The sequence below is a fragment of the Grammomys surdaster genome, unplaced genomic scaffold (genome assembly GCF_004785775.1).
Source record: "Grammomys surdaster isolate TR1022 unplaced genomic scaffold, NIH_TR_1.0 126063, whole genome shotgun sequence".
Taxonomy (NCBI): Eukaryota; Metazoa; Chordata; class Mammalia; order Rodentia; family Muridae; genus Grammomys; species Grammomys surdaster.
The window spans coordinates 5,801,634-5,827,011 of record NW_021620873.1 but is presented as its reverse complement, the minus strand read 5'-3'; the positions used below and the strand labels follow the sequence as shown (position 1 = coordinate 5,827,011).

The 25,378-nt window shown below is 49.3% G+C and overlaps 1 protein-coding gene across 4 annotated transcripts in view; it reads left to right on the top strand.

Annotated features, from left to right (window-relative positions):
- The window catches only part of Cacna1a (calcium voltage-gated channel subunit alpha1 A), a 227,284-nt gene that overhangs the window by 27,662 nt on the left and 174,244 nt on the right, over nucleotides 1-25,378 (top strand). For 3 of the 4 annotated variants that reach the window (XM_028755490.1, XM_028755488.1, XM_028755491.1), the window contains exons 2-3: nucleotides 19,186-19,291; nucleotides 20,359-20,498. In XM_028755490.1, coding sequence (XP_028611323.1) covers nucleotides 19,186-19,291; nucleotides 20,359-20,498 — 246 coding nt within the window. The remainder of the gene's footprint in view (nucleotides 1-19,185; nucleotides 19,292-20,358; nucleotides 20,499-25,378) is intronic. The other variant, XM_028755489.1, reaches the window with a different exon arrangement.

Here is a 25,378-nt window from a genome sequence, read left to right as displayed (position 1 = left end):
TATACATGAGGAGGGATATGTCTGCCTGTGGATCTTATACATGATGAAGAGGGTGTCTAACCTTGGGTCTTATACATGATGAGGCAGGTGTATGATCTTGGATCTTATACTAATTGGGTTTTGTTGACTCTACACAGACCTAAACATATCTGGGAAGAACTCTTGGGATTGTCTGTTTGGTTTTGTTTGAGACAGTGTTTCTCTGTGTAGCTCTGGCTATCCTGGAACTGTGTAGACCAGGCTGGCCTCAAACTCAGAGATCCACCTGCCACTGCCTCCTGAATACTGAGATTAAAGGTGTACACCACTGCCTTGCTCACGGGAGAAACTCTTAAATAAGGAATTGCCTTTTGTCAGTTTGGGCTGTAGGCAAGTCTGTGGACATTCTCTTGATTAGTGATTGGTGTGAGAGGGTCCAACTGACCATGGATGCCGCCTTGGGTCCTGAGTGGTATAAGAAAGCAGTCTGGAAAAAAAAAGCCAGCTAAGCAAGCAAGTAAAGCAGCACTCCTTCGTGGCCTCTGCTTCAGTTCTTGCCTCTAGGTTCCTGCTTTGAGTTCCTGCCTTGTCTTCCCTCCAGAATGGACGGTTACCTGTCAGTTTAAGATGAAATAAACCCCCTTTTCTTCCAATTTGCTTTTAGTAATGATATTTGGCACCCCAATAAAAACCCAAGACAGATCGCAAAGACGGATGAGTCTTCAGAGTGCTGAAGGCTCCACAGTTGCATGACAGGAAGATGGCCAGCCTCCCTTTAAGAGTAGTCTTTCCTACATGGACCAGTAACTACTGAGGCCTAAAGTAAAGACACCCTGAAACAGCTGGGTGGGTTCCCTGGGAGGGCAGAGCATCTTCTGGATTTTCCTGTGTAGTACTGTTAGCTTTGAGGCACTACCTGGCACACAGTTGGCATGGCATACACTGCTGTGAAGATACCAGTGACCCACACTTGCTTTCGGGATCTGGGCATTGAGCTACTTAACAAACAGCCAGAGCAACATCCTTGTAATGCCTGTTCTCTGTTTTCTGTCTCAAAAGTGAATAAACAGTGGTCCTGCTTCCCAGAGCTACAATGTAACTTGTTGGAAGTGGATGGGGGATACCATGAGGGAAAGACATTGTTTCAGTCACAGGACACAGACAGGAGCCCTCACCTTCATGGGACTGACTGAGGAGATATAAGCAACAGAATCACAAAATGCATGTTATCTGGTGACATGTGCTGAGCAACAAAGAAAACCAAAAACTACATTGTGTATTAGGGTCTGGAGAGGTGGCTCAGCGGTTAAAAAGCCCTGCTCCTTTTTTAAGAGAATCTTTAGTTCCCAGCACCCACATGGCAGCTGTCAACTGCCTGTAACTCCAGTGGTAGGGGATCTGTTGCCCCCTTCTGGCTTCATTGAGTACTGCACATGCAGAATTAATAGTAACAGTAATAATAATAATAATAATAATAATAATAATAATAATGATAATATCTTTTAAAATGTATTACACATAGTTTAATAAGGAGGTAAGTTTTATGTTGCCTCTGGCTAGAGAAACATCAAAAACAAGCCTAGCATCACTCCATGGAACTTGATGAATAAGTTGTATACTGTTTTTAAAGACTGTAAGTGCAGTTTGAGGCTGCAGGAGAGAACGTGCAGGCAATGGAGGCAGAAGGATGGGGAGCAGGCTGGGCAGAGCCAGAGGCCCTGCGGAGAACCTTTACTTGGGGTTGCAGCCACCAAGGAGTGTAGAAGGAAGTGGATCTCAGGAGTCCTCAGTCTCCTCCAGCCTCCCTGGGAACACTGTGGTGGAAGGGCAGGGGTGAGGACAGGAGGAAGGGGCAGGGTCAGGGGTGAAGGCCATGGGTGACGGCAGGGGTGAGGGCAGGGGTGAGAAGCAGGGGTGAGAAGCAGGGGTGAGATGCAGGAGAACTGGACAAGAGTAAGGGCAGGGGTGAGGGGAGGAGTGAGGTAGAGGGGTGAGGAAAAGAGTGAGGGCAGGAGTGAGGACAGGGGTGAGGGCAGGAGTGAGGCCAGGGTGAGGGCAGGGGTGAGGGCAGTGGTAAGGACAGGGGTGAAGGCAGTGGTAAGGACAGGAGTGAGGGCAGGGGTGAGGGTAGGGGTGAGGGCAGGGGTGAGGGCAGGAGGAAGGGGCAGGGAAAGAAGGAAATGACTGTGTGTCCACACAGGCAGTGCTGAGAGCCTATCAGCCAATCTGGTGTGATTTTGGAGGCCAGCAAGGAGTGCTGCATTCTGATGAGCATTAAATTTGAATTGTGGCCAAGCACTTGCAAGTGTTTGCCATTTTGAGGTCTGCCATTGGATGGCGTCCTCTGTGTTCACTGTGTTGTATAACCACCATGTCCCTGCACCCTCGTAGCATGTTGTTACCTCCCACCCCAGCCCCATGTTGTTACCCCCACCCCAGGCCCCCACATTGTTACCCCCACCCCAGCCCCCCAAACCTCCCCCCACGTTGTTACCCCTACCCCAGCCCTCCACCAAAGGCCAGCACCTCCTTCATCATTTCTCATCCCTTCCTTCCCCGAACCCAGTTCTGGCAGCCTCAGATTCCAGGTGTGATTTGATTCTGGTCAGTAGTTGGTGAGCACTTATTCCTAGCTGAGGGCAGAATGGAAATGGGTGTGGTGAGCTGACAGGCTTGCCTATGGCTCACCTGGGCTACCTGACTCTGACATCCATCCCTTTGCTGGCCCGAGTGCACAGAGACCAGCTGGCCTGAATTAACACTGGGGAGGAGCCATTAGAGGGTACAGCCAGGGCTGGCCAACTGCAGTCCACAGTTCTCGGAACTGAGCAAATATGACGTCCAGAGAGGGGCAGCGCAGCTGATGAAGGGCTTGGCAGGCTCTGTTCCTGCATCACTAGAACAGATGCTACAGTGGCCAGAATTTGCTGTACCTTCAGCATGGTGCAGATGGAAGGTTCTGGAGAGAGCCCTGAGTATGGGGACTTTATCACTATGCCTCCAACTCTTTATCTCCATGAATTCTTCCTCTTGAGAGGCAAGGTTCCTTAGTGCTTCCTGTTGTTCAAAGAGAGCTGAGGCAGGAGGATCCAGGCTGTCAGGAGTTTGTGTTTAGTCTGGATGACAGCTTGCTCTGTAACCACGGGGCCCTGTGTTTGGCTCTCCAGCTCTCACATAAAACCCTGGCTCTGTGGCATGAACCAGTGACCCCAGCACAGCAGGATCCCTGGGACTCATGGCCGGCCAGCCAAGTCAATCAGTGAGCTCCAGGTTCAGGGAGAGACCCTGCTCCACAACATAAGGTGGAGAGCAGAGCTTGGAAAGCGATTGAGAAAGACCGGGACATCAGCGTCTGGCCTCTGCGTGTGCAGGCGTCTACACCTGTGTGTGTACACACCAATCCTTCCCATCCTTGCTTCCTGCACGTTTTCAGTGTGGTTTTGTTTCTAAAGATGAGGCTCCCTTATGCTCCTGTTAGAGGTTTCTATTTCCTTCCATCTCTCCTTCCCTCAAGCTATTTTCCTGTTCCTTCTCCCACCTGTCTCCACCTACTATCCAGGTTTTAGCCTCATCCTTAGAGCAGAGGGGTGGGGCCAAGCTATGGCAGCCATGGCCCTGGGTTCAGATCCCACTTCTGTCTTCTGCAGAGCTCTGGACAAGCTGTGTAAGAGGAAATCCTCTCAGGCAGCCTGTACCTCTTGCTTTCCCAAGACAGGGTCTTCAGGTAGCCTGGACTGGCCTTGAAACCCCAATTGTCCCTGAGGTTGGCCTTAATCCTCTACTGGCCTCGCCAGTGCTGAAATCAGAGGCACAAAGCATTGAGTCTGGTTGAACTAACATTTTCCCATCATAGACTCTCATTGGCTGCATCCTTAAATTCGGATGTGGCCACATGGTGGGAGTTAGCCAGTGAACAAGAGAGGAGCAGTATGGGCTCTCTCTGCACTGAGTCGTACAACCAACATGTAAGGTGCTATTCTCTGTTTTTCTGTGCCCTCAATCACAGATGTATGAAGGTTCCATCCCGAGTCAGGCATAGCCCCCACCACACCTGCCATAGGCACATTGCTTCAGCAGGAAGAGAGCCACAGGGCTTTCTGCTGCTGCAATCCAGGGCTTGCTTGTTACTGCAGCAGCATGTGCCCTGTGCTGACCATTTGCTTCTCTTTAGTGAGCTGGGTGCATGCATTGAAGTTCTGATTATGTGTGCTCTGCCCTCCACTCCTTCTGTTCTGTAGGGCTCTTCTGTCTTTGACTTTTATCTCCTTTAGTTTTTTCTCTTTCTGAGACCCAGACTGCAGACCCCTCACCCACACCCTCTCTCCTCTTGTTCTGGGCGTCCTGCTGAATGAAAGGTGGAGACATCCTCTCTGACTCATTTTAGCTCTTACTCATCCCCATCTTCTCTTTTCGGCTTTTGATCACTTTGGAGGCAGGGTCTCACTGTGTAGCTCAGGCTGGCTGGCTTCCAGTTCTCAGAGATGCCCGTCCTGCCTTCCCAAGCACTGGAATTGAAGGTGCACTACCACACCCTGCCAGCTTTTCACTTTGAAGGGGTTTCTGCCTTAGCCAGGATCTTAGACTGGGAGGGTCTCTAGACCTTGGCTTCTTTTTCTTTCTCTGCTGTTCCCTGCTGGCTCCGGGCTCTGAGGATTCAGCTCTAGCTGCAAATTAACAAATGATTCAAGTGGCTCAGAGGCATAGCAAGTCCAAGGCCTTTCCTCTTGTCCACCTAAGCAGGATGTGAGAGTCATGGCACCCATCCCTCCCCTTCCTGTAAATGCCCCTCATCTTGGGGAGAAATTCAGTCAGGGTCAGCAGAGACCCAGGAAGAAAAATCTTGGCCTGCAGATGTTTCTGCGGCCCTGGGTCTCATATTGACGAAGCTCCTGGGATGGCTGCCAGCAGCTCTGGATTAAATCAATAGCGTTTGCACCGTGAGCGCTTTTGGGAGTAGGGTGCAGTGTGTTGCTGTATTTTTTTAATGACCAAGCAAGGAGAATCTTCATGCCTCGCTGAAAGAGCTGGTGAGGGAAGAGCCGGGTAGATCCAGATACTTGGGGAAAATTCAGCAGGGTTTCAGAGCTTTCTAAAATGTCTGTTTAATGTACAAGTGTGTAAATCAAGATGCTCCTGCCTCTTCCGGCTGTGACGGCTGTAGGCAGCCTTTAGCTTGTGGCCATATTCCTGCAGTCTCAAGCTGTCCTCATATGACCATTTCCGTCTCACCTTCTAGAATGAAAACAGGAGTGGAATTCAACTCCAGCACTACAAAACCTTCTTGGCTTCTGACTCAGTTTATATCTGTGAAGACCCTATTTCCAAATAAGGTCATATCTCAAGATTCCAAATAAACCTTAGTTTTGGGAAAGACTATTCAGTCTATTACAGTACCAAGACCAAACTGTTCAACTCCCTCCCCAAACCCATCTACTAGTGAGGTCATCACTACGTGTAGAATCAGGCAAGGGAGGCATCCTAACACCATCCTCTCTTCCCGTGATTCGTGCACCCACCAGGTCTGACCAATGCTGCTTCCGAAGTCAGGCTTCATGTCAACTTCCTAGGCACTGCCACCCAAGATCAAACCACTCTCTCTTCTACATGACATGTCTGTGATAGTCATAGTTAATTATCTATCTTCTGTGACAAATACCTGCTAAGATTCAGCTTAAGGGAGGGATATGCTTGGGTCACAGTTTGTTCTGTTTGAGCGGAGGACTTCACATCAGCAGGACTAACTTAAGACAGCACATCTTCACAAACTTGGAAAAGGGCACCTGGACGTGGGGTGAGCTATAAAGCCACAAAGTTCACCCCAGTGACCCATCTTCTGTAGCCTTTACCTCTAGCAGGATCCACAGACTCCCAGAACAATGTTCTCAGCTGGGGACTGAGTGACCACATAGAAAGCTTGGGAGGGTGACCAGCTTGTCCCTTAGAACTCAGGTCCTCCAAAAGGAGCCAGAGCACATTGCTCAGTGTGAGAATCTTGACACACAAATCACAAGTTGCGGGAGTCCCCTTATGTGAAATATAGAGACAAGCCTGAAGTGACCCAGGCATCAGTAGTGGGCAGGAGGGAAGGGGCACAGACTTGCTGACATCATAATTTTGGACAGCTGGCCTCTGGATCACGGGGGATTTGGATTCCATTGTTCTGAGTTACTGGAATCATCAGCTTTCTGTCACTATAGCAAAATGCCCAAGGCAATTAACTTATGCGGAGGAAAGGTTAATTTTGGCTCATGAGTCTTTTGGTTCCATTTCAGAATTGAATGGATGTGTGTCTTGGGGCCTCTGGTAAAGGAAACGCTTACATCTGGAGTCAAAAATAAGGGAAGAGAGAGGGCCAGCTGAGTCCACAGACCCTTCAAGGGCAGCTCTCCCATGACCCAGCCTCCTCCCGCTAGGATTCAACTCTCTTTCTTTTCTTTTTTTCCCCACTCCCCTCCTCCCTCCTTCCCTTTCTTTCCCCACTCCACTCCTCTTCCCTCTCTGTTGTCTCTGGCCCTTGTTCTCACTATGTGGCCCAGGCTGGTCTGGAACTCAGGATCCAGATCCTCGACCTCACCCTGACTAGGCTATTTCTCGTAAAGATGCCCCAGTTTGCCAGTACCTGCCCTGAAGCTGAGCCTTCATTTATCACTTGGACCTTCTAAAGACTTGGTCCAGCTCATGGCCTCCACCCTGGGTAGGCAGGGAGTTTGCTATGGGGCAGCCTTAGGAGATGAAGACAGACACGGTGTGGGAGTCCCCTGAGAAGACACTAGGGGACTCAGCCGTCACTAGGTAGGAGGCAGTGAGGAGACAGTAGATCTTTCTCCTTCCCTCCAGTCTTCTCTGGTGTCTCATTGTCCATATTCACCTGAAAGCAGCGATGCAGGCTGTGGGTGACACTGTTCACACCAAGTGTTCACACCAAGCCTGCCCATCCAGGGCCCCTGAGCAGGATGGTGTACGTCAGAGTCAACCACAGAGATGCACGAGATTCCCCAGGAGAGGGAAAGGACTGACTGAAGGATGCATAGATGATAAATATAGTTACACACGCCTAGGTACACAGAGGGATGGGTGGACGGACGGACGGACGGACGGGTGGGTGGGTGGACGGACGGACGGACGGATGGGTGGGTGGACGGACGGACGGACGGATGGGTGGGTGGGTGGATGGACGGACGGACGGACGGATGGGTGGATGGATGGACGGACGGATGGATGGGTGGATGGATGGACGGACGGATGGATGGGTGGATGGATGGACGGACGGATGGGTGGGTGGATGGACGGACGGACGGATGGATGGGTGGATGGATGGACGGACGGACGGATGGATGGGTGGATGGACGGACGGACGGACGGACGGGTGGATGGGTGGGTGGGTGGATGGATGGATGGGCAGATATGTAGAAGAACAAACAGATGGATGGAAAGAAGGGATAGATTAGGCTGACATATGGCGAAAGAAGATGAGTTCATAGATACACAGGGAAGGAGTTGTTGCCTAGGACTGAGCCCTTCAGAGTCTTAGTCAAATGAAGAGAAGGGGAAAGAGAAAGTTGGGACTGGAGACCCAGAGGGAAGGAGAGAAGCAGGAGCACTGGAAGGAGATAGTCTAAGCACAGACAAATCTCATGAGAGCCAGTGTGGAGGCTGTACCAGCAGGGCCTGGGAGGCTGAGGAGGGTGGAGACTGGCCAGCCCTGCCAAGGCAGAACCCTGCCTCCCATGCATAGATGGCTGCTAGCTGAAATTGAACGTTAGGAGGTGACAGATGATGGGCAGAGGATTAGATGATGGGTTAGGTAGGAAGATGGAGGGTAGACAGGTGATGGCTAGTAGGCTTTACACACAGGCTGGCAGATGACAAGACAGTTGGTGGATGGATTGACAGATGATAGAAAGATAAACTAGGTGGCCAAAGCATCCTGAGGGTTGACAGCTGATGGTGGCCCCACTAAGGGTGTCCCTGCTGAGGGGCAGTCCTAGCTGGGCCAGCACAGCACTGGGAGGAGGCCGAGGTATGGTGCTGAGACATGGCATGGCTGCTTCCTTCTATGAAGGATGGTGGTGTGAAGGTGGGGACTGAGTCGTGGGTGGAGCTTGCACTCGTGGGAGAACAGTGGTTTCTCCTGAGGTCACATTCTTGTCCCTGAGCAGAGGGTCACTGCTGTCTCTCCCATGAATACTTGGGGATTCACCAGTGGCCATTTGTAGCATAAGGCCCTGCTGGTGTCAGTCTAGGCAGTTGGTGTTCTTTGGGAATGTTCTGCAGCACAAGTCTGGCGGGCGCCTTCTGGAGTGGGAGCTGTTTGGGAGGAAGGGGAGATAGGGTGTGATGTGGGAGGTTTGAAGGCTGGTAGGGAGACCTGAGGACAGCTCTGTGACTGGCAGGTCGGGTGCTGGCTTGTATTTAAGAGAAACAGCAAGGAGAAGAGAAGGCCGTGACTCCAGAGAAGCGTGCTGGGGCAAGGTGCCGTGGAGGGAGCTGGCACCTGGAGAGGCCGGAGGAGACATGGTTCATGATGAGGATGGCCTAGGGGAGGAAGCAATATGAAAACCATCATAGAAAAGTAGAGGGATGCAGGGAGCAACCTGGACAGAACAAGACCAGAACAGACCTGACCTGGTGCTTCAGCACTTTAGGTCTTGGTGCTGCCTGAGGGGCTTAGGCAGGGATGGCGGTCACCTTCCTTTATGTGAAAACCTCTAGACCATATGTGTGAGTGTGTATGGATGTCTGTGCAGTGGGGTGTTCAGTCTCCCGTGTTTCAGCTTTCCTTCCCTTCCCTTCCTCACTCCCTCCCTCACTTCTCTCTCTCTTTTCTTTCTTTCTTTCTTTCTTTCTTTCTTTCTTCCTTTCTTTCTTTCTTTCTTTCTTTCTCTCTTTCTTTCTCTCTTTCCTTCTTTCTTTGGTACAGTTGAATTGCATCTTTAATTTCAGATGAAACACATGTGGCCATCCTGGTCACTTTGAGGGGGAGGGGCTGGAGGTGGAACCAGAGCCAGGTACATGCGTGGGAAGCATTTACCCTCAAGCCTTCTCCCCGGCTCCTCACCTCACTTGAATTTATTTTATAGTTTGCTGATTTATTTATTTATTTATCTATTTATTTATTTAGTGTGTGTGTGTGATTGTGCATGTACACATGGACACACACACACACACACACACGTATGAAGGTCAGAGTGCAACCCGTGGAAGGTCGGGTCTCTCCTCCCGTGAGGATTGAACTCACATGTCAGTCTTGGCTACAGGTGCCTCTGTTCACTAAGCCATCATGCTGGCCCCTTATAAAACTTTATTTTAGTGGAAAAATATATAGCCTTGTAAATTCAGGGGTGATTCACGTGAGAATGAATGTCAGATATACTTTCCCTCAGACCCTCCTTCCGTATCTCTGAAAGTCTCACAAGCACACAGACATATAGGCGAGTAATCAGGCCGACTTTGCCAGTAATGGAGACCAGCTGAAGTGCTGGGGGAGTGTTAAATAAATGATGAGGCAGCCACTCATAATCTGCAACCTTTTAAAAGAACGGGGCCCATCATACTGCCAGGCAGTAATGTGTCCAGGGTGGTGTACAGCCCAGCAAATTGGAGGAGGTTGCTGACAGTTCTGCAAGGGAAAATGTGGTCCTTTGTGATTTCGTTGGGCTAGTTGTATTTATTGAGCAGCTGCTGTGTGTCCTGCACTCAGAAAAATGCTAGAGATGTGGCCTAGAATGAGCCCAGGTCCTACCCTAATGGGACTGTTGTTCTAAAGAGGGCAATTGACCTAGTCAGACAAGGAATTCAAATAAATGTCACACTCAGGGCCGAGCGCAGAGCTTTTAGATCAGGGGCACAGGCCTGGGAGAAGAGGCTCCCAGGGAGGGAGGGGGGAGGCAGGAAGAGCAAGACAGAGGCCAGGCTGGGCTACAGAACAAGGAGGGAGGGAAGAGGCAAAAGGAGAAAGGGAATGGGAAGAGAGAAGATGGGAGAGAGAGAGGAACTGGAAAAAGGGGGAGGGGAGGAGGAAGCAGGCGCAGGAGGAAGGAGCCATGCTGGTAACAGCAGTTGCTATTAAACACAATAAATTTCATTGCTTGGTTGTAATGAGGTGAACCTCATCTCTGTGCTCACAACATAGTCAATGTTCTGGTCTTTAGAGGAACAGGAATGAACAACAGAAGCCGTCCCTGACCATTGAACATTGATGCTGGTTGGCTGTTTTTTCGAAACTCACCATGGGGAAACTGAGGCTCAAACAAAGATAACTTTTACCCTACTCAAAGCCACCTCTGACCTACAAGCCCCTAAAACTTTTTACTGAGCCCCTTACTTGGGAGGTAAGGGTAGCTGGAGGGTCAGTCTTAGTCTATAGCCCTCGAGGTTGGCCACAAACTCACAACCCTCCAGGCTCAGCATCCTGTGGACAAGCTGGGACATGCGAGGCAGGTGCTGCCCCACTCAGCTGTGGTCCCACCCCCCTCAGCTGTGGTCCTACCCCCCTCAGCTGTGGTCCTACCCCCCTCAGCTGTGGTCCTACCCCACTCAGCTGTGATCCTACCCCACTCAGCTGTGGTCCTACCCCCCTCAGCTGTGGTCCTACCCTACTCAGCTTGGTTTTTAAAATGTAAATGTAGGATTCAGAGATGTCTTAGCCTTGCTTGCCACTGAGCCTGATGTCCTGAGTTCTAGCCTCAGGATCTATGAAACAGAAGGAGAGAGCTGACTCTCAGGTGTTGTCCTCTGACCTCCACATACACATGTGGCACACGTGTCCCCTCACATAGGCATACACATAAATAAATGCAAAGCAGTGTGTGGTGTTCTGATTTTCAATGTGTATGCAGTTGGCTGTGGTCAGATCTTCAGTGTGTATACAGTCGTCTGTGGTCAGATCTTCAGTGTGTATACAGTTGGCTGTGGTCAGATCTTCAATGTGTATACAGTTGGCTGTGGTCAGATCTTCAGTGTGTATACAGATGGCTGTGCTCAGATCTTCAGTGTGTGTACAGTTGGCTATGGTCAGATCTTCAGTGTGTATACAGTTGGCTGTGGTCAGATCTTCAGTGTGTATACAGATGGCTGTGGTCAGATCTCCAGTGTGTATACAGATGGCTGTGCTCAGATCTTCAGTGTGTATACAGTTGGCTGTGGTCAGATCTTCAGTGTGTACACAGTTATTTATTTATTTATTTTATTTTGAGACAGAGTTTCTCTGTGTAACCCTAACTTGACAGTGACTTTCTATGTAAACCAAGCTGGCCTTGAACTCACAGAGGTGTACGAGCCTCTGCCTGGCAGGTACGTCACTACCACAGATAGCTACTCATGTTCTTAAAGGCATGCTGATTCTCTCTCCTCTTCACTCTGGAGGTCAGATGTTGGTCTTACAGAGCCAGGGCTCACACCCTGCCTGCCCTCCCCAGACCATCGGTTGAACTAGGCCCGTTGGCTGCTGGCCATGGTGCTGAATGTCCCTGCCTGCCCTTTTTGAGAGGATGTCTCCTGGGAGCTCTACAGGACAGAGGGTGGGAAGCCCACTTCTAGCTCTGGCTGTGACTGTTGCTGTGAGCTAAAGAGTTCAAAGCCCGCCTGAGAACTTGAGCCTTTGTGGAGTCGGTAAGAGCTAGACTGGTCATTCACAGCAACTCGTTTCCGATGGGCTTGCAAGGTGAGGCCAGCCCACCGTTGACCGTTGGGGAATTACACTGTGAGCTGTGGTTGAGCCATAAAGCATTTGCTTTGTCTGTGAGGCCTTAGACTATCCCCAGCACCACTAATGAGAGAATTAATAGTAGCTGTTACTTAGATTTTGGATGAAATATAATCTGTTTGGCTAAGGTTCCAAGTGTAGGGTTAGGTGTGGTGAAGCACATCTGTGGTCTCTGTACTCAGGCTATGATCAGAACACCATGAGTTCAAAGCCAACCTGGGTTACACTGCAACAGCCTGCCTCAAAAGCAAACAAAAAAATCCAAATAAACCCTCTCTCTGGGTTTTTAAAAAAGTTTATTTATTTACTTTTACACCCTGACTGAAGTCCCCCTCCCTCTTCTCCCAGTTCCTCCCCCACTCTTATCTTTACCTCCTCCCATCCCTCCTCCTTCATTTCTCTTCAGAAAAGGGCAGGCCTCCTATGGATGACAAACAGCCATGGCATATCAAATGACAGTAATATTAGGCACTTTCCTTCTATTATGTCTGGATGAGGCAACCCCAGTAGGAGGAAAGGGTCCCAAAAGCAGGCAAAAGAGTCAGAGACAGCCCCTGCTTCTACTGTTAGGAGTCCCAAGAGAAGACCAAGCTGCACAAGTGTAGCATATGTGTGGAGGGCCTAGGTCAGTCCCGAGCAGGCTCCCTGGTTGGTGATTCAGTCTCAGTGAACCCCACTGAGTCCAGGTTTGCTGATTCTGTGGCTTATCTCGCCTCCCTCTGATTTTTAAACAGGCAAAATGATGCTGCGAACCATGGCAAGAGAAGGCTGGAACTACACAGTGCCAGCCGGGGGGTGGGGGCTCACGGTGGGTCTAACTTACAAAAGTGTTGTGACCTAGCTGGTGACCAGGCTTGGGGTACGGCTTAGTGTTACCTCACTTACTGTGTTGGATCATAGGTTCCATCCTTTCTGCAAAACTTTTTAAAAAATGAGTGAAATTAAACTGTGGACTATGGCACGGTGTGCCCTGAACCCCATTCTACTGCCTCTTTTTGTGACCTTAACCAAAATTTACAAATCTGTTTGAACCCTGATTTTATCCAAAAATGGGGCTAACAACAGAGCTCATCTTGCAGAGTGGTTGCAAGGGAACCCTGGGGGCACACCCCTGGCTACACTGCCTACTGCAGCATCCTGTCAACAGCTGCTATGGTGCTGTGGATGAGTCTGGAACATCTGGGCCCAGTGCTTCAGTCAGTGGTGGTGGTGGTATTTGACGGCATATGCTCATTGTATTGTACCGGGTCTCAAACACCCAGGGCTCAAAGGCCTTTTGCTCTCCTGCTGGAAGCTGAAAGTAATGGATGCTGGATATCGTGTTGCTCCTGTGAGAACTGGTCTGCAGACAGAGCTGACTCATTCTGTGTATTTCCTCAGCATATGCTCCTTGTAACCCCCTTCCAGGGACAGGGTCACCTGAGACATAAGACCTCCTTTGGGGCTGGAGCTGAGGTGGGAAGAGGAACCATGGGAATAAACTGGAAGGCTAGGGCCTGCTGCTAAAGGTTGGGCACCCACTGCCATGTCCACTTTGGGAAATGGTATTTCTTTGGTGGACTAATTCCCAAAAGGCAAGTCCTGAGAGTGTGCGCAGGCCGCCATTCCCCTAAGAAGTTCCTCAGTCAATCTCTCAGAGCCTCCTGCCAGGATGCTCTGTGGGTCCCACTGGGCCTTTTGAGGAGTTTGAGCACTTGCCTGCAGGGCTGTGTGCTCTCCTGACTTCTGGAGTCCATGGGGGCGGCAGCTTGACTTCCCAGCAGACTGTCTTCTCTTCTTCCCATTCCACCTGCCTCTCTCTGGCCTCTTCACTGCCGGGGACTCTAGACATGCTGACATATGATTTTCTCTCCAGAGTGCCCAGGGAGCAGAGTGGCTATCACGGGCATTGTTCAGCACAGCTGTGAGCTAGGACCTGCAGATCAGGCACAGGGAGCTGAGCTGCGGAGGCTCCTCTTCAACCCCCTACCCAGAACAACCTTCTGTCTCTGCCTCAGGCTCTTCCCCTCTTCTCAGAACTCAGAAGCCATCTTTAATCCTGGTACCCAGTGACTGTGATTTCTTTTTTATGTGTATGAGGAATTTGATCAAATGTATGTATGTGTGTCATTTGCTTGTCTGGTGCCTTTGGAATTCAGAAGAGGACATCAGATCCCTTGCAACTGGACTTATAGTTGGCTGTGAGGATCCATGTAGGTGCTGGGAATTGAACCTGGGTCCCCTTCAGGAGCAACAAGTGCTGTTAACCACTGACCCACCTCTCCAGGGCCATCAAAGACTTCAGAAAACGTTGTGTGTTTGCCTGTGTGAGTGTTCATGTGTGTGGAGGCCAGAGGACAGCCTTTGGGTCATCGTTAGAAGCACCGTCCACCTCTTTTTGGACAGGGCCTCTTTCTAACTTGGAGATCACCAATTCAACTAGACTGGCTATGGAGGTACCCCGGGGATCCACCTGTCTTCTCAGCACTGGGATTATAGGTCTGACTTTTTACATGGGTTCCAGGAATCGAACTCAGGTCCCCATGCTTGGGAAAGAAGTGCTTTAACCAGAGTCATCTCCCCAGGTCCCAGACTGTAGACTTAACATGTCCCTAGGGGATTAGTCTAAGGGGAAGGGGAAGTGAAGGAGAAGGTGCAGAAATAGCACCTCCGGTCTCCTCCTCCCTCCCCTCTGACGAAATAAGTGTAGCTAAGGCTTTCATAGGAGAGCCCAACAAACCCATGAGCAATGGAGGCCAGAGCAAACCCCTGCCTGCCTCATGCCTGTGTCATAGAGGAGACAACGGACAAGATGAGGACAGAAGCCATAGCGGTCTCTTAAATACAGTGTGTGGGGAAATTCAGCAGAGACGGAAGTGAAGGAAGTGACCCTTGGGTAGAAAGGTAGAGGCAGCAAGGGAGGGAATCCTGTTGGTGTCTGCAAAATGCCTCCCAGAAGTATGATCAGCACATGCAAAGGTCCTTTAGCTCGAACATGCCTGGGATGCTTGGGGCATCATGGGTAGAGTGGAGTGACCAAAGCAAAGAATAAGAGAGACAGAACAATGAGGCAGTGGAGGTTCCTGGACCATGAAGACCCCAGCTTTTCTTCCAAGTGAGATAAGACCTATTGAATGCCTCTGAGTACTCACACACATTATAACCTGGAGTCTTCTGCTTGCCTGACCCCATCCCAACAATACTCTTGCTTCATCAAGACAGGGGTATCTTCTCAACACCCCTGGCCTGGGTGGCAGAATCCAGGACTCTCAGAATCATTAGGACTCTTGGATATGGAGATCCAAACTGGGAGGAAAAAGAAGAGCCCTCCTCCCGAGAGGACTCAGCTCTGAGTACGTGGCTCCACCCACCCTGAAGTAGAGCAGAGGCTTTCTGAACTGTGCCAGCATATAGCCTCAGAAGCTCGAGGCTCCTCCTGACTCAGCAGGTGGAAGCAGGGCTCAGACTGCATCCTTGAATGGCCGGAATGCTCACGATGCCGGGCTCTTGCTTTGCATGGCCAGAGTGTGAGGCACTGACTCTCATGCTTGGGGTCTGTGAAGCGACACTTGGAAGCTCGTGCATTTGAGTTTGACAAAAAGAAAATGATATAGTGTCAGGATCTGGGCCAGGGGGTGTGGGTCTGACATTCTGAGGACTCAGGAGGCTGAAGCAGGAGAGTTGCAGTTGTAAGGTGTCCCTAGGCTGCAGTGTGACTCAGAGGCCAGCCTGGGTGACTGCGTGAGATCCTGTCTTGAAATAAAAGCTAGAAAGAGAACTGAGGATGTGACTCAGAGCTTTGCTTAGCGTGCATGAGGCATGGGGTTCCATTCCCAGCACTTGGAAAACTGACAGATAAACACAGAGAAGTTACAAGCAAGGAGTGGGGTCTCTCTGATCCTCTGCCTGCATGCCAAGAAGGAGTGGGGTCTCTCTGACCCTCTGCCTGCATGCCAAGAAGGAGTGGGGGTCTTGATTGCATGCTAGGCCTTCCTTTTAGACCTGGGGAATTCTGGGTTCTGAAGCCTAGGCAATAGGAACCTTGCTGACACAGCAGCACCTGAACGTGGTGCCAGCTGCTGCAAAGGCACTTCCATGGCAGCCATCTGGGGACAGGAAGCCAAGGAATGCCAACGGGAGATGGTGGCTCCGAGAAGCAGCAGCCACTCAGGCTGGGCGGGCTGGCTGTGAGAGAATGTGAGTCTCATTCAAATTGCCAGCAAGGGCTCGGCCTTGCTTTCTCTGTGTGCAAATATCAGCTCTTGTTTTCCAAGCTGCAGAGTGAGACAGGGGGGAGTCTGCAGTCTTTGTTCTGGGGCTAGTCACAGGCACTGAGAGGCAAGAGCCAGTCACTAATGGACTGTGGGAAGCTTTTGTTATCTTCCTAAATTGCTGTTTTGCAGCTGGGCAATGAGGCTAACACCAAACACAGGAAGGACCTGGCTTTTCCGCCTTCCTGAGTTACTTCCTCCTATGTTCACAGGCTCTGCCTTTCCACCTGGAAAATGGGTTCAGGCTCAGCTCCTTCCAACCCTCTAAGGGGTGGCTTGAAAGCACTTCCAGAATACAGTGGTCTGTCATGCCATCATTTGGGAGGCTGAGGCAGGAGGCTCCTGAGTTTGAGACTACAGATTAAGACCCTACCTCAAAAAGCAAAACAAAAACAAACAGGAAAACAAGACAAGACAAAACAAAACAACAACCAAACAAAAAGCAAACGAACTACTGAATGGATCAAGTTCAAAGGGCACTGAGCCAGTTAACTTTTCAAACAGAAACACTGAGAAAGGCTCAGTTCTGCCCATGTGGAATGGGAGGGCACACTGTCCCTGGGGACACACAGTGGTGCATTTGGTTTTACAGTCACACATGCTACTCCATACCCCACAGTGTCCAGGACAGCGCCCACTCAAGCACTGTGTCAGGCTGGGAACCCACTGTCCCTGTACTCAGGGTGCTGTGATTGCATGCCTGGCATCCACCTGTTCTCTTAGTCTTCCAGCTCCAAGATTTCTAGCTCCATTCACAAGCCATTGGACTAGGGCTGCCTCTCAGAGACTGAGCCGGAGATCGGGGTGATTTTGCTGTGAAGCAGTCTGTGTGTCAAGCCCTCATATAAAAGCAACATGAGAACACAGGTCTTCCCAAGTGCTGAGGCCCAATGGGGCCCAGCAGTCACTTCCTGGGGTGAAGGAGAGAGGCTGAGGAGACAGATACTGTCAGATTACCTCCTGGGATGCCTGCTCTGACCACCACTGGTTTAAAGAGGTTTATTTTGGTTGTGAGGCTCAGCCTTCTGTGGCTGGGCTGCAGCCCACAAAAGACTTTGTGTGTGTGTGTGTGTGTGACAGAGAGACAGACAGAGAGAGAGAGAGAGAGAGAGAGAGAGAGAGAGAGAAGCAGTGCCCACAGGGCCCAGATGCTAATAACTGAACTGTCTCCTACAAGAGCTGCTGAACCATCTCTCACGCCCACCCCCACCCCCAAGACTGAATTACACTTTGTAGCCCTGGCTGGCCTGGTTATATAGAACAGGCTGGCCTTGAAATCACAGAGATCTATCTGCCTCTGCCTCCAAAATTCGTAAGATGTATCAGGTGACTAACTCCCTGGCATTCTGTACAGTCACAGTGTCCTGCAACTGTCTATCTAGTTCCCATACTGGAGGCCGTCACTTTCTCCCTCGGCCTCCAGCTTCCAGGAAGATTACTTGAAGACCTGCTGACTCTGTATTCCACACAGTGGCTGGCTGCTTCTTGGCGCCTTGCTCCCTTCACTCAGCCTCCTGGTCTCAGGTTTGTCCGTGTATCAGTGGATCACTCTAGGCTAGGCAGTCGTCCACACTGAACAGAGCAGCCTCTTCATTCTTACTTGCCTGTCCAACAGTACCCTTACAGGCCACTTCCACTTTTTGGCAGGTGATCTAGAACATGCTGCTGTCAGTCATATAGGAGTGTTTACATCTGATTTTTCAAAAAACTCTTTCTGAACCTCAGCATAAAATTCCAATGTGGAATGGTAATTTCATCTTTAACCTTTCTAGGAAATACCAGGCTAATTTTCAAGGTAGCCACCTAGCTTCATGGTGAAGCAATTCACAGGGTCCCCAAGCCCCCTAGCACCCCCAAATCTCCCAACCCTCAGGGCATTCTGGTTTGTTTTACTTCCTGTTGTTCTAGTGGGAGTGAGAACCGATAATTCTCCAGTATTTTTAAAAAATCTGTAGAGGAAGGGCCATGTATGAAAAGTGCACATTTTTGGGTGGGTGGGTGGGGGTGTTCATGAACGTGTGCGCACAGTTCATGGATGGAGGTCTGAAGACAACTTTCAAGAGTCATTTCTGTCCTGCCATGTTGGTTCATGCGCCACCCAGGTTCCAGGCTTGGCACCAGGTGCCTTTACCCACTGAGCCATCTTGTTAGTCCATATCCAGTTTTCTTTCATGGTTTGTGCTTTGGGTGTCACTACAGAACAGGTTTTGGTATGTATGTGTATACACATACATGTGTTCACCAGTGTGTGTGTGTGTGTGTGTGTGCAGAAGTTAGGTCAGTGTCCTGCATCTTCTTCAATCATTCTCTCTCTGAGAATGATTTTTTTAGGTAGAGTATTTCAATAAACCTAGAGTCCCCTGTTGCAGCTAGACTTCCAGCAAACTCTGAGGACCCCCTCCCGCTCTCCCCAGTGCCTGAGTTTCAGATGTGCACCAATATCCCCAAGCTTTTAAGAGAGTTGGGACCTCACCTGAGAGCCTTACACTTGTACAGCAGGCATTTTATAGAGTCAGCCCTCAGACTACTCTGTTTTACCGAGTCCTTTTCCTGCCTCTTCTCTATAGCATTCACCACTCTGTGATAAGTGTGGCCTGTTGTCAGTGTCCACAGTGGGTCAGTTCCTGAACCCCATCATTAATACCCAAATCTGCAGACACTCAAGCCCTACTCATCAGACCTGTATGCCTCCTCCCAGAGACTCCAGTACATCGCTAGGTGTTTTGTGCACAAGATTGAGCCGGTAAACATCATGTCATGCGGGAGGGAGGGGGCACAAGGCTTGTCCCTCCATGAGGACTTATTAGCAGCAAGTGGGGTGATGTTTTTCTCCAGGGGTGTAGTCATGCTGAAGTGCCTGTGCTTCTGTGGGCAACCTTAAACTCACTGAGGAAAGAAGAAAAGAAGGGCAGGAAGGAGGGAAAAGAAATTAGAAGAAGAACTAGGGGACTAGGTTGGAAAAGGACACAGAGAGAAGAGGACAACAGGGGGGCTTGAATATGACCCAGACGTGTAACTAGTACATTCTAATAGAAACATTTTTAAAGTCACAAGTGTAGGCCTGAGAGCAGCAGGGTGCCCTCCCCCCCCCCAGCCTGAAGAGGCAGGTGACTGTGTGTGAATGGGGTAGGGATGTGAAAGACTGAGGGCCTGAGGGACAAGGGGCAGGCGGGAGGTGTTGGTCTGGATTGCTGGGAGGGGACAGAGTGCTAAGCACAAAGCCATTGGAGGTCTGCTCCTTAACCCCCACACTCCCTTCGAGTACATGATCCTGGCCACCATCATTGCTAACTGCATCGTCCTGGCCCTGGAGCAGCACCTCCCTGATGACGACAAGACACCCATGTCTGAGCGGCTGGTAAGCAATGAAATGGAGGGGGGCTGGGTCCCTGGGCTGAGAGCTGTGTGGGAGAAAGCCTGCTTTGCACCATCACTGGTGACCTGGGGACATGGGAGCCCTCACCGCCCAAACCCACCCTGGAAACCCAGCAGACCTGCTATATACCAGGGCATTGTGACCTTTGCACTGTGAAGACATCATGCTTAGTCCAAATTCTATTTCCTGTTTCATGCTGAGAAACAAAATTTTCATGAAAAAGAAATGTGACTATACATAAGTATCAAACAGGGCAATTAGCCACTGTGAACTTACTCCTCAAATTCAGTCACTTAGTCCCCTTTTCGAACACTTCCTTGACCTTAGTTTCCCTCCACCCTCATCTTCCTCAGCAGAAGTATTCTAGGACACATCCACAGTTGACAGCCATGTCCTATGTCTGCAAAACTAGAAGTGCAAACATCACATGTTGCAATGAGTATGGTTTTTATACCCAGCACAAGTACCACCAAAGCCTCAGAATCAATAGTATCCAGAGAACCATCATTGTCTTAGTTACATCATTTTAGGGTTGTTTTGTTCTACCAGTAGTCAAATACAGACTTGACTTGTTCATTTATTACCTATTTGTTATTTTGTTATACTAAGGATAACCCCAGATCCCCATTCATGCTAGGCCAGCTCTCTGACACTGAGCCATGGCCCTGTCCCTTACTAGAGAATTCTAGGCAAGGACTTTATTCCTGGAGCACACCCTCTGCTTCTTACTAGTGGATTCTAGGCCAGGTTCTACTGCTGAACCATTCCTTCTTGGCCTTCATAACCTTCACCAAGGAAACAGCCATATCTCTAAGGGTGGGAGATCAGTACTCCTAACCCAGGAAGTGGGTTGTTCTTAGCATTCTTTCATTGTGACACAGTATCTGAGCCAGCTCAGCTTGCAGAATATGTTCCTTTTGGCTTAGTTTCAGAGATCTCAGCCTTTGGTGACTAAGCCCATTTGGATGGGGAGGTGGGTACACATCTCCAGGTGTGCTTCCTTGTGGTCACACAGCCCATGTCACTGACGCTGTCTCTCTCCCTTCCAGGATGACACGGAACCATACTTCATTGGAATCTTCTGTTTTGAGGCTGGAATTAAGATCGTGGCTCTTGGCTTTGCCTTCCACAAAGGCTCCTACCTGAGGAATGGCTGGAACGTCATGGACTTTGTCGTGGTGCTAACAGGGTAGGCAACTGCATCATATTCTTTAGTGTATTTTTTCCAAGGATGTCAAGATGTGGTTAGTCTCATGGCATGTGTGGCTGGGCTGGACTTGGAGACCTGTCCCCAGTGTTCATTAGTACACTCTGTCTCCTTCCCACCACCTCTGTGTCTCCACCATTTATAGCAGAGAGTACTGTTGGATAGAAGTAAAAAGTGGCCTGTTGTAGCTGGCAGATTCTACAGTGCCTCATGGATATGGCCATGTATACCTCAGTATAACCCAGGAGGGCAGAAGATGCCTCCATTCCCACTGCCCAGGACAGAGAAGCCTCCTCCAGCTTCTCAGCAGTGGGGCTGGCATTTAAACCTACAAACTAAGGTGTCTGAAGATTCCTCATTAGAGGGTCTCATCCTTTGCTTGGCGATGTAGTAACTGTTCATGGTGCTGACCGTTGAGGATTTCTGGCTGCATGATCTATGGTTTGGACTCTGGCAGGTTTTGCTCGTGTCTTTAAGATATTTCATGATGTGAATGAAAGGAATGAGCTGTGGCTGACAAGCAAATGTGTATACACTTCCCACACTGGCTGCTCAGCATGTGGTTCCAAACTAGGAATGACTTCAACCTAGTGGAAGTTTGTCCCTCATTGAAAATCAAAACTGGTACTTTCTGATTGGCATTTTTGTCTTCCCCAGTTATTGACAGCCTAGAACCCTCGCCGTATTGTGGCTCTTTATGTCAATCTCTTTATGCCCAAACTCTGGGCCTTTTAACAATAAACCACAGAAGGTAAATGAACATGAGGATGCTGGGAGAGTTTGTGGGGCTCGAAAGGGCTTGGGCTTTGTCTCCTCTGTTTGTATCCCTGTGGGTGAGGCTGTAATAGAACGCTTGCCTTCCATGAAGCCCTGGATTTGATTTCTATCACTGCAAGATGGATGCAAGTGTGTGTTGGCTAGAAGTCACAGCAGCTGGGAACTGGAAGTGTGTGCTTGGAGGCAAATGGAAGTAGGTTGGGAGCTTGTCGCTCGTTCTGTTGCTGGCATAAAAAACTATCTGACAAAAACAACTTAGAGTAGGAAAAGATTTATTTTGCAATACTTCTAGGACATAGTTCATCACTGAGAAACATCACAGCAGGAACTTGAAGGAGAAAGCATGGAGGAACACTGCTTGCTGCCTCAGTCTCGGGTTCATGCTCAAGTAGTTCTTTCTTACACTGAGGGACTGCCTGCCCGGGGAACAGTGCTCCTCTCCTACATCAATTCACAATCAAGACAGGGCCACAGAGGCACTCCCGCAGGCTGATCCAATCTAGGCAGTAGGCTCTATTGAGAGGTGACACTGGGCTATGTAAAGTTGGCACAGCTAACTAGGACAATAACTATGTAGCCAATCTTGGTAGAGACTCCAAGGACCCCTGTCAGACCCCAGAGTGGAACTGGTAGCCTTGTAATGACTAAGGGGCTCTCTATGCCCTCTTCTGTTCTTCTCTTGGTCTCTCAGCTGCTCAGTTCTGAGACCCCTCCTCCCTGGACACCCTCGTCACCTCTTTTTCCTATGGGCATGTTATTCTTTCCAGTGACTCTCCAGGTTTTGTTGCCACCCCAGGTCCTATTGCTTTTGCCAGATGTCTCTCATCCTAATTACTTTCTTCACTACGATTACAAAATGCCTGACATAACCCACCTCAAGGAGGAAGGTTTTATTTTGGCTGACAGGATCAGAGACTTCATCCCAGGGTGGTTGTCTGTGCCATTGGACAGCACAGTGCACTGGCATGCGTGTGTGTGGGGTCTCCTCTGCACTCTCTGTGACCTGGAAAAGACAGGTGCAGACGGGGAACTGCAAGGTGGTCCTAGAGACCCACTTTCCCCAGACAGGTTCCATCTCTCAATAATGCCAGCACAGTAAGACTTCATCAAGAGGAGAGTCTGTTGATTAGGCCAGAGATGACATCTGATTGTCACTGGAGATGTGCCTGTTTCTTCTTCTATTCTTTTGTGTGTGCATCTGTGTGTAGGTGTGAGACTGTGTTTGTGTAGATGTCTATGTTTTTGACAGTGTATATATTAAGTGTAAGTAGGTGTTCATGTACAGGTGTGTATGTGTCTATGTAGGTGCACGTGTGTGTGTGGATGTGAGTGGGTGTGTTTGTGTGTATGTGTTTTGGTGTGTGTAGGTGTGAGTGTGTACATTGAATGTGTGAGGGCATATAGGTGTGTGGTACAAATGTGTGTGTGTGTGTGTGTATGTGTATAGATTTGGTGTTTTGTTTTGTTTTTTGAGGCAGGGTTTCTCTGTGTAGTTCTGGCTATCCTGGAACCCACCCTGTAGAGCAGGCTGGCCTCAGACTCAGACATCTGATTCCTTCTGTCTTTCCAGTGCTGGCATTAAAGGCATTGTACCAACAACAACTTGTGCAAGTGTGTACCATTGTAAGTCTCCATGTGGATATGTGTATGTGTGTGTATGCATTGTGAGGATGTATAGGTGAGTGTGTATGGGTGTATGTGTAGGTATGTGTGTAGGTATAAATGTGTGTAGTTGGAGTGTGTTTAGGTGTGATGTATGTTCCTGCACCTATGTGTGCAGGTGTGCATACAAGTGTGAGGCCAAGGGTCAATCTTGGATATGGTTCTTCAGGGATGACCCACCTTGTTTTCTGAGAGGATCTCTTTGGCCTAGAGCTAATCAAGTAGACTAGGCTAGCTGGCCAGAGGGTCCCAGGTTTCCTCCTGTAAAAACATTTTTTTAAAATGGCAGTTTTTCTTTGTCCCAGGCTAGCTCCCAAATGAACAAGACAGAGATGATAAGCTTTATTTGATAAGCTTTATAACACAATAACTGGGCAGTTAACCTATTCTAATCCTCTGAACTACTCTGGCTGCCTCCCTGGCAAAATCCCCAAGATACCTACATTTTAGTATTGGTCTGGCTCTCTGGGCTTCAGATGTTTCTCCATGGACCCCTTTTCCATGACAAATTCCCTCTTCCTCTTCTCTCTCCCCTTTCCATGGCTGGCAGAAGCCCAGCCCTATTCTCTCTTCTGCCCAGCCATTGGCTGATCAGCTTTATTGACAAGTCAGAACAATGTTTACACAGTCTTGAAACAGGTGATACTTGGAATAATCATGACAATGCCATGTCTGGATTGCAACCACATATGAGGACAGAGAAATCAGCATTTGATTAATACAAGGGTAATCTTCACTCAGTGCACAGTAACATGATGCCTACATCCTCCTGGCTCTGTCTCCCCAGCACTGGGATTGTAACTACATCCAGATTTTATGTGGGTTGTGGGAATCTGACCTCAGGTCTTTGCTTGTGCAGCAAGCACTTTACTTACTAGGCCATCCGTCAGTCCTCTCGTGTGTGTCATAACAGACCTAATCTCTGAACTGCCCACATGTGCTGGGCTGGCTGGGCTGATCCTCTGAGATCTGGAACCAAATCACCATCACTGTCACATTGCTTTTGTTTCAAGGCCCTGTCTCTCCTTAGAAGAATTCTCTCATCCAAGTCTGTGTCTGTGTTACAAGGGTCTTGAATGGAATCTCATAGCCCTTGGGTTTACTGAGGGCATGCTATTTCTCATGCTAAGGCTTGTGGCTTGGGCTATTGGCAGGCTCTTGATACTTGACATAGAATCAGACACTTTTCTCTTCTGTCGCTAGGAAACTCATCTTTAAACAACACTGTGGGCCAGCTGTGTTAATTCAAATGTACAGTAGGGACTGGGGAGATGGCTTGGTAGTTAAGAGCACTTGCTACTCTTACAGAGGACTTGTGTTTGGTTCTCAGCATCCATACCAGAGGAATGTTTGTATCCACTCTGATATTCACCACAGGGTGATTTGTGTTTGTGTGTGTCTGCATATATATGTTGTATGTATTTGTGTGAGTGTGCATGTGTGTGTTCTGTATATATGTGTGTATATATTTGTGGCATGTGTTTGTGTATGTGTAGTATGCATGTGTTTATATATGTTTATGTGTAGGGTATGTGTGTTTATGTATGGTGTAGAGTGTGGATGAACACATCTTTGGTCTGTAGTCTTTGACTTTGTGTGCATATGTGTATGCATGAGTCATTAATCTATATTTCCTTCTGATTTGGGGGACCTCCCTACTGCTCAGCCCCAAATGCTTCTCCCACACTCTGTGCCTGCCTCATCCTCTTCTCCTTTCCCATCTGTACAGCACACCCCCCTCCTTATTTTTCTTGCTTGTCTATCTGGTCAGCATGCTTCCCTGTTGTCTGGTAACTCTTCTTAACTCAGGCCCGCACCCCCATCCCATCCCTGGGCCTTACTGGGGCTCTCTCTGCTGAGGTGTGCAGGAGCAGTCCTGCAGAGCCAGCCCTCTGCCCGCCAGCAGTGGTGATTCAGTGCTAAATTCTGCCTTGGAGGGAGAGGGACTTGGGGATGGATCGGGCACTGAGACAAGTGGTGGTTTTAATGAGCTTTTGCTGATTAGCTGGCTGTCTTCCATTCCCGAGTGGCCTGCAGTGTTCAGTCAGCAACTGGGCCTCGTGGACTGCCAGGGCTTTTTGTCTTTGTCTTATGTGAGGTTTGGTGGGAAGTATCTTAACCATTGATTTGTTGGCTTTGGGGGGCATCTATTGAAATTTTGAGGATTAAAATAAAAACATGCAAGATGGACATTTAAGAAATGTGAACGAATAAAAGAAAGAATTCTCTGTTTGGGGGAGTGGTGACACTCAGCTTTAATCCCAGCACTCAGGAAGCAGAGGCAAGCAGATCTCTGAGTTTGAGGCCAGCCTGGTTTACAGACTGAGTTCCAGGACATCCAGGTCTACACAGATAAACCCTGTCTCGTGGAAAGAAAGAGAGAGAGAGAGAGAGAGAGAGAGAGAGAGAGAGAGAGAGAGAGA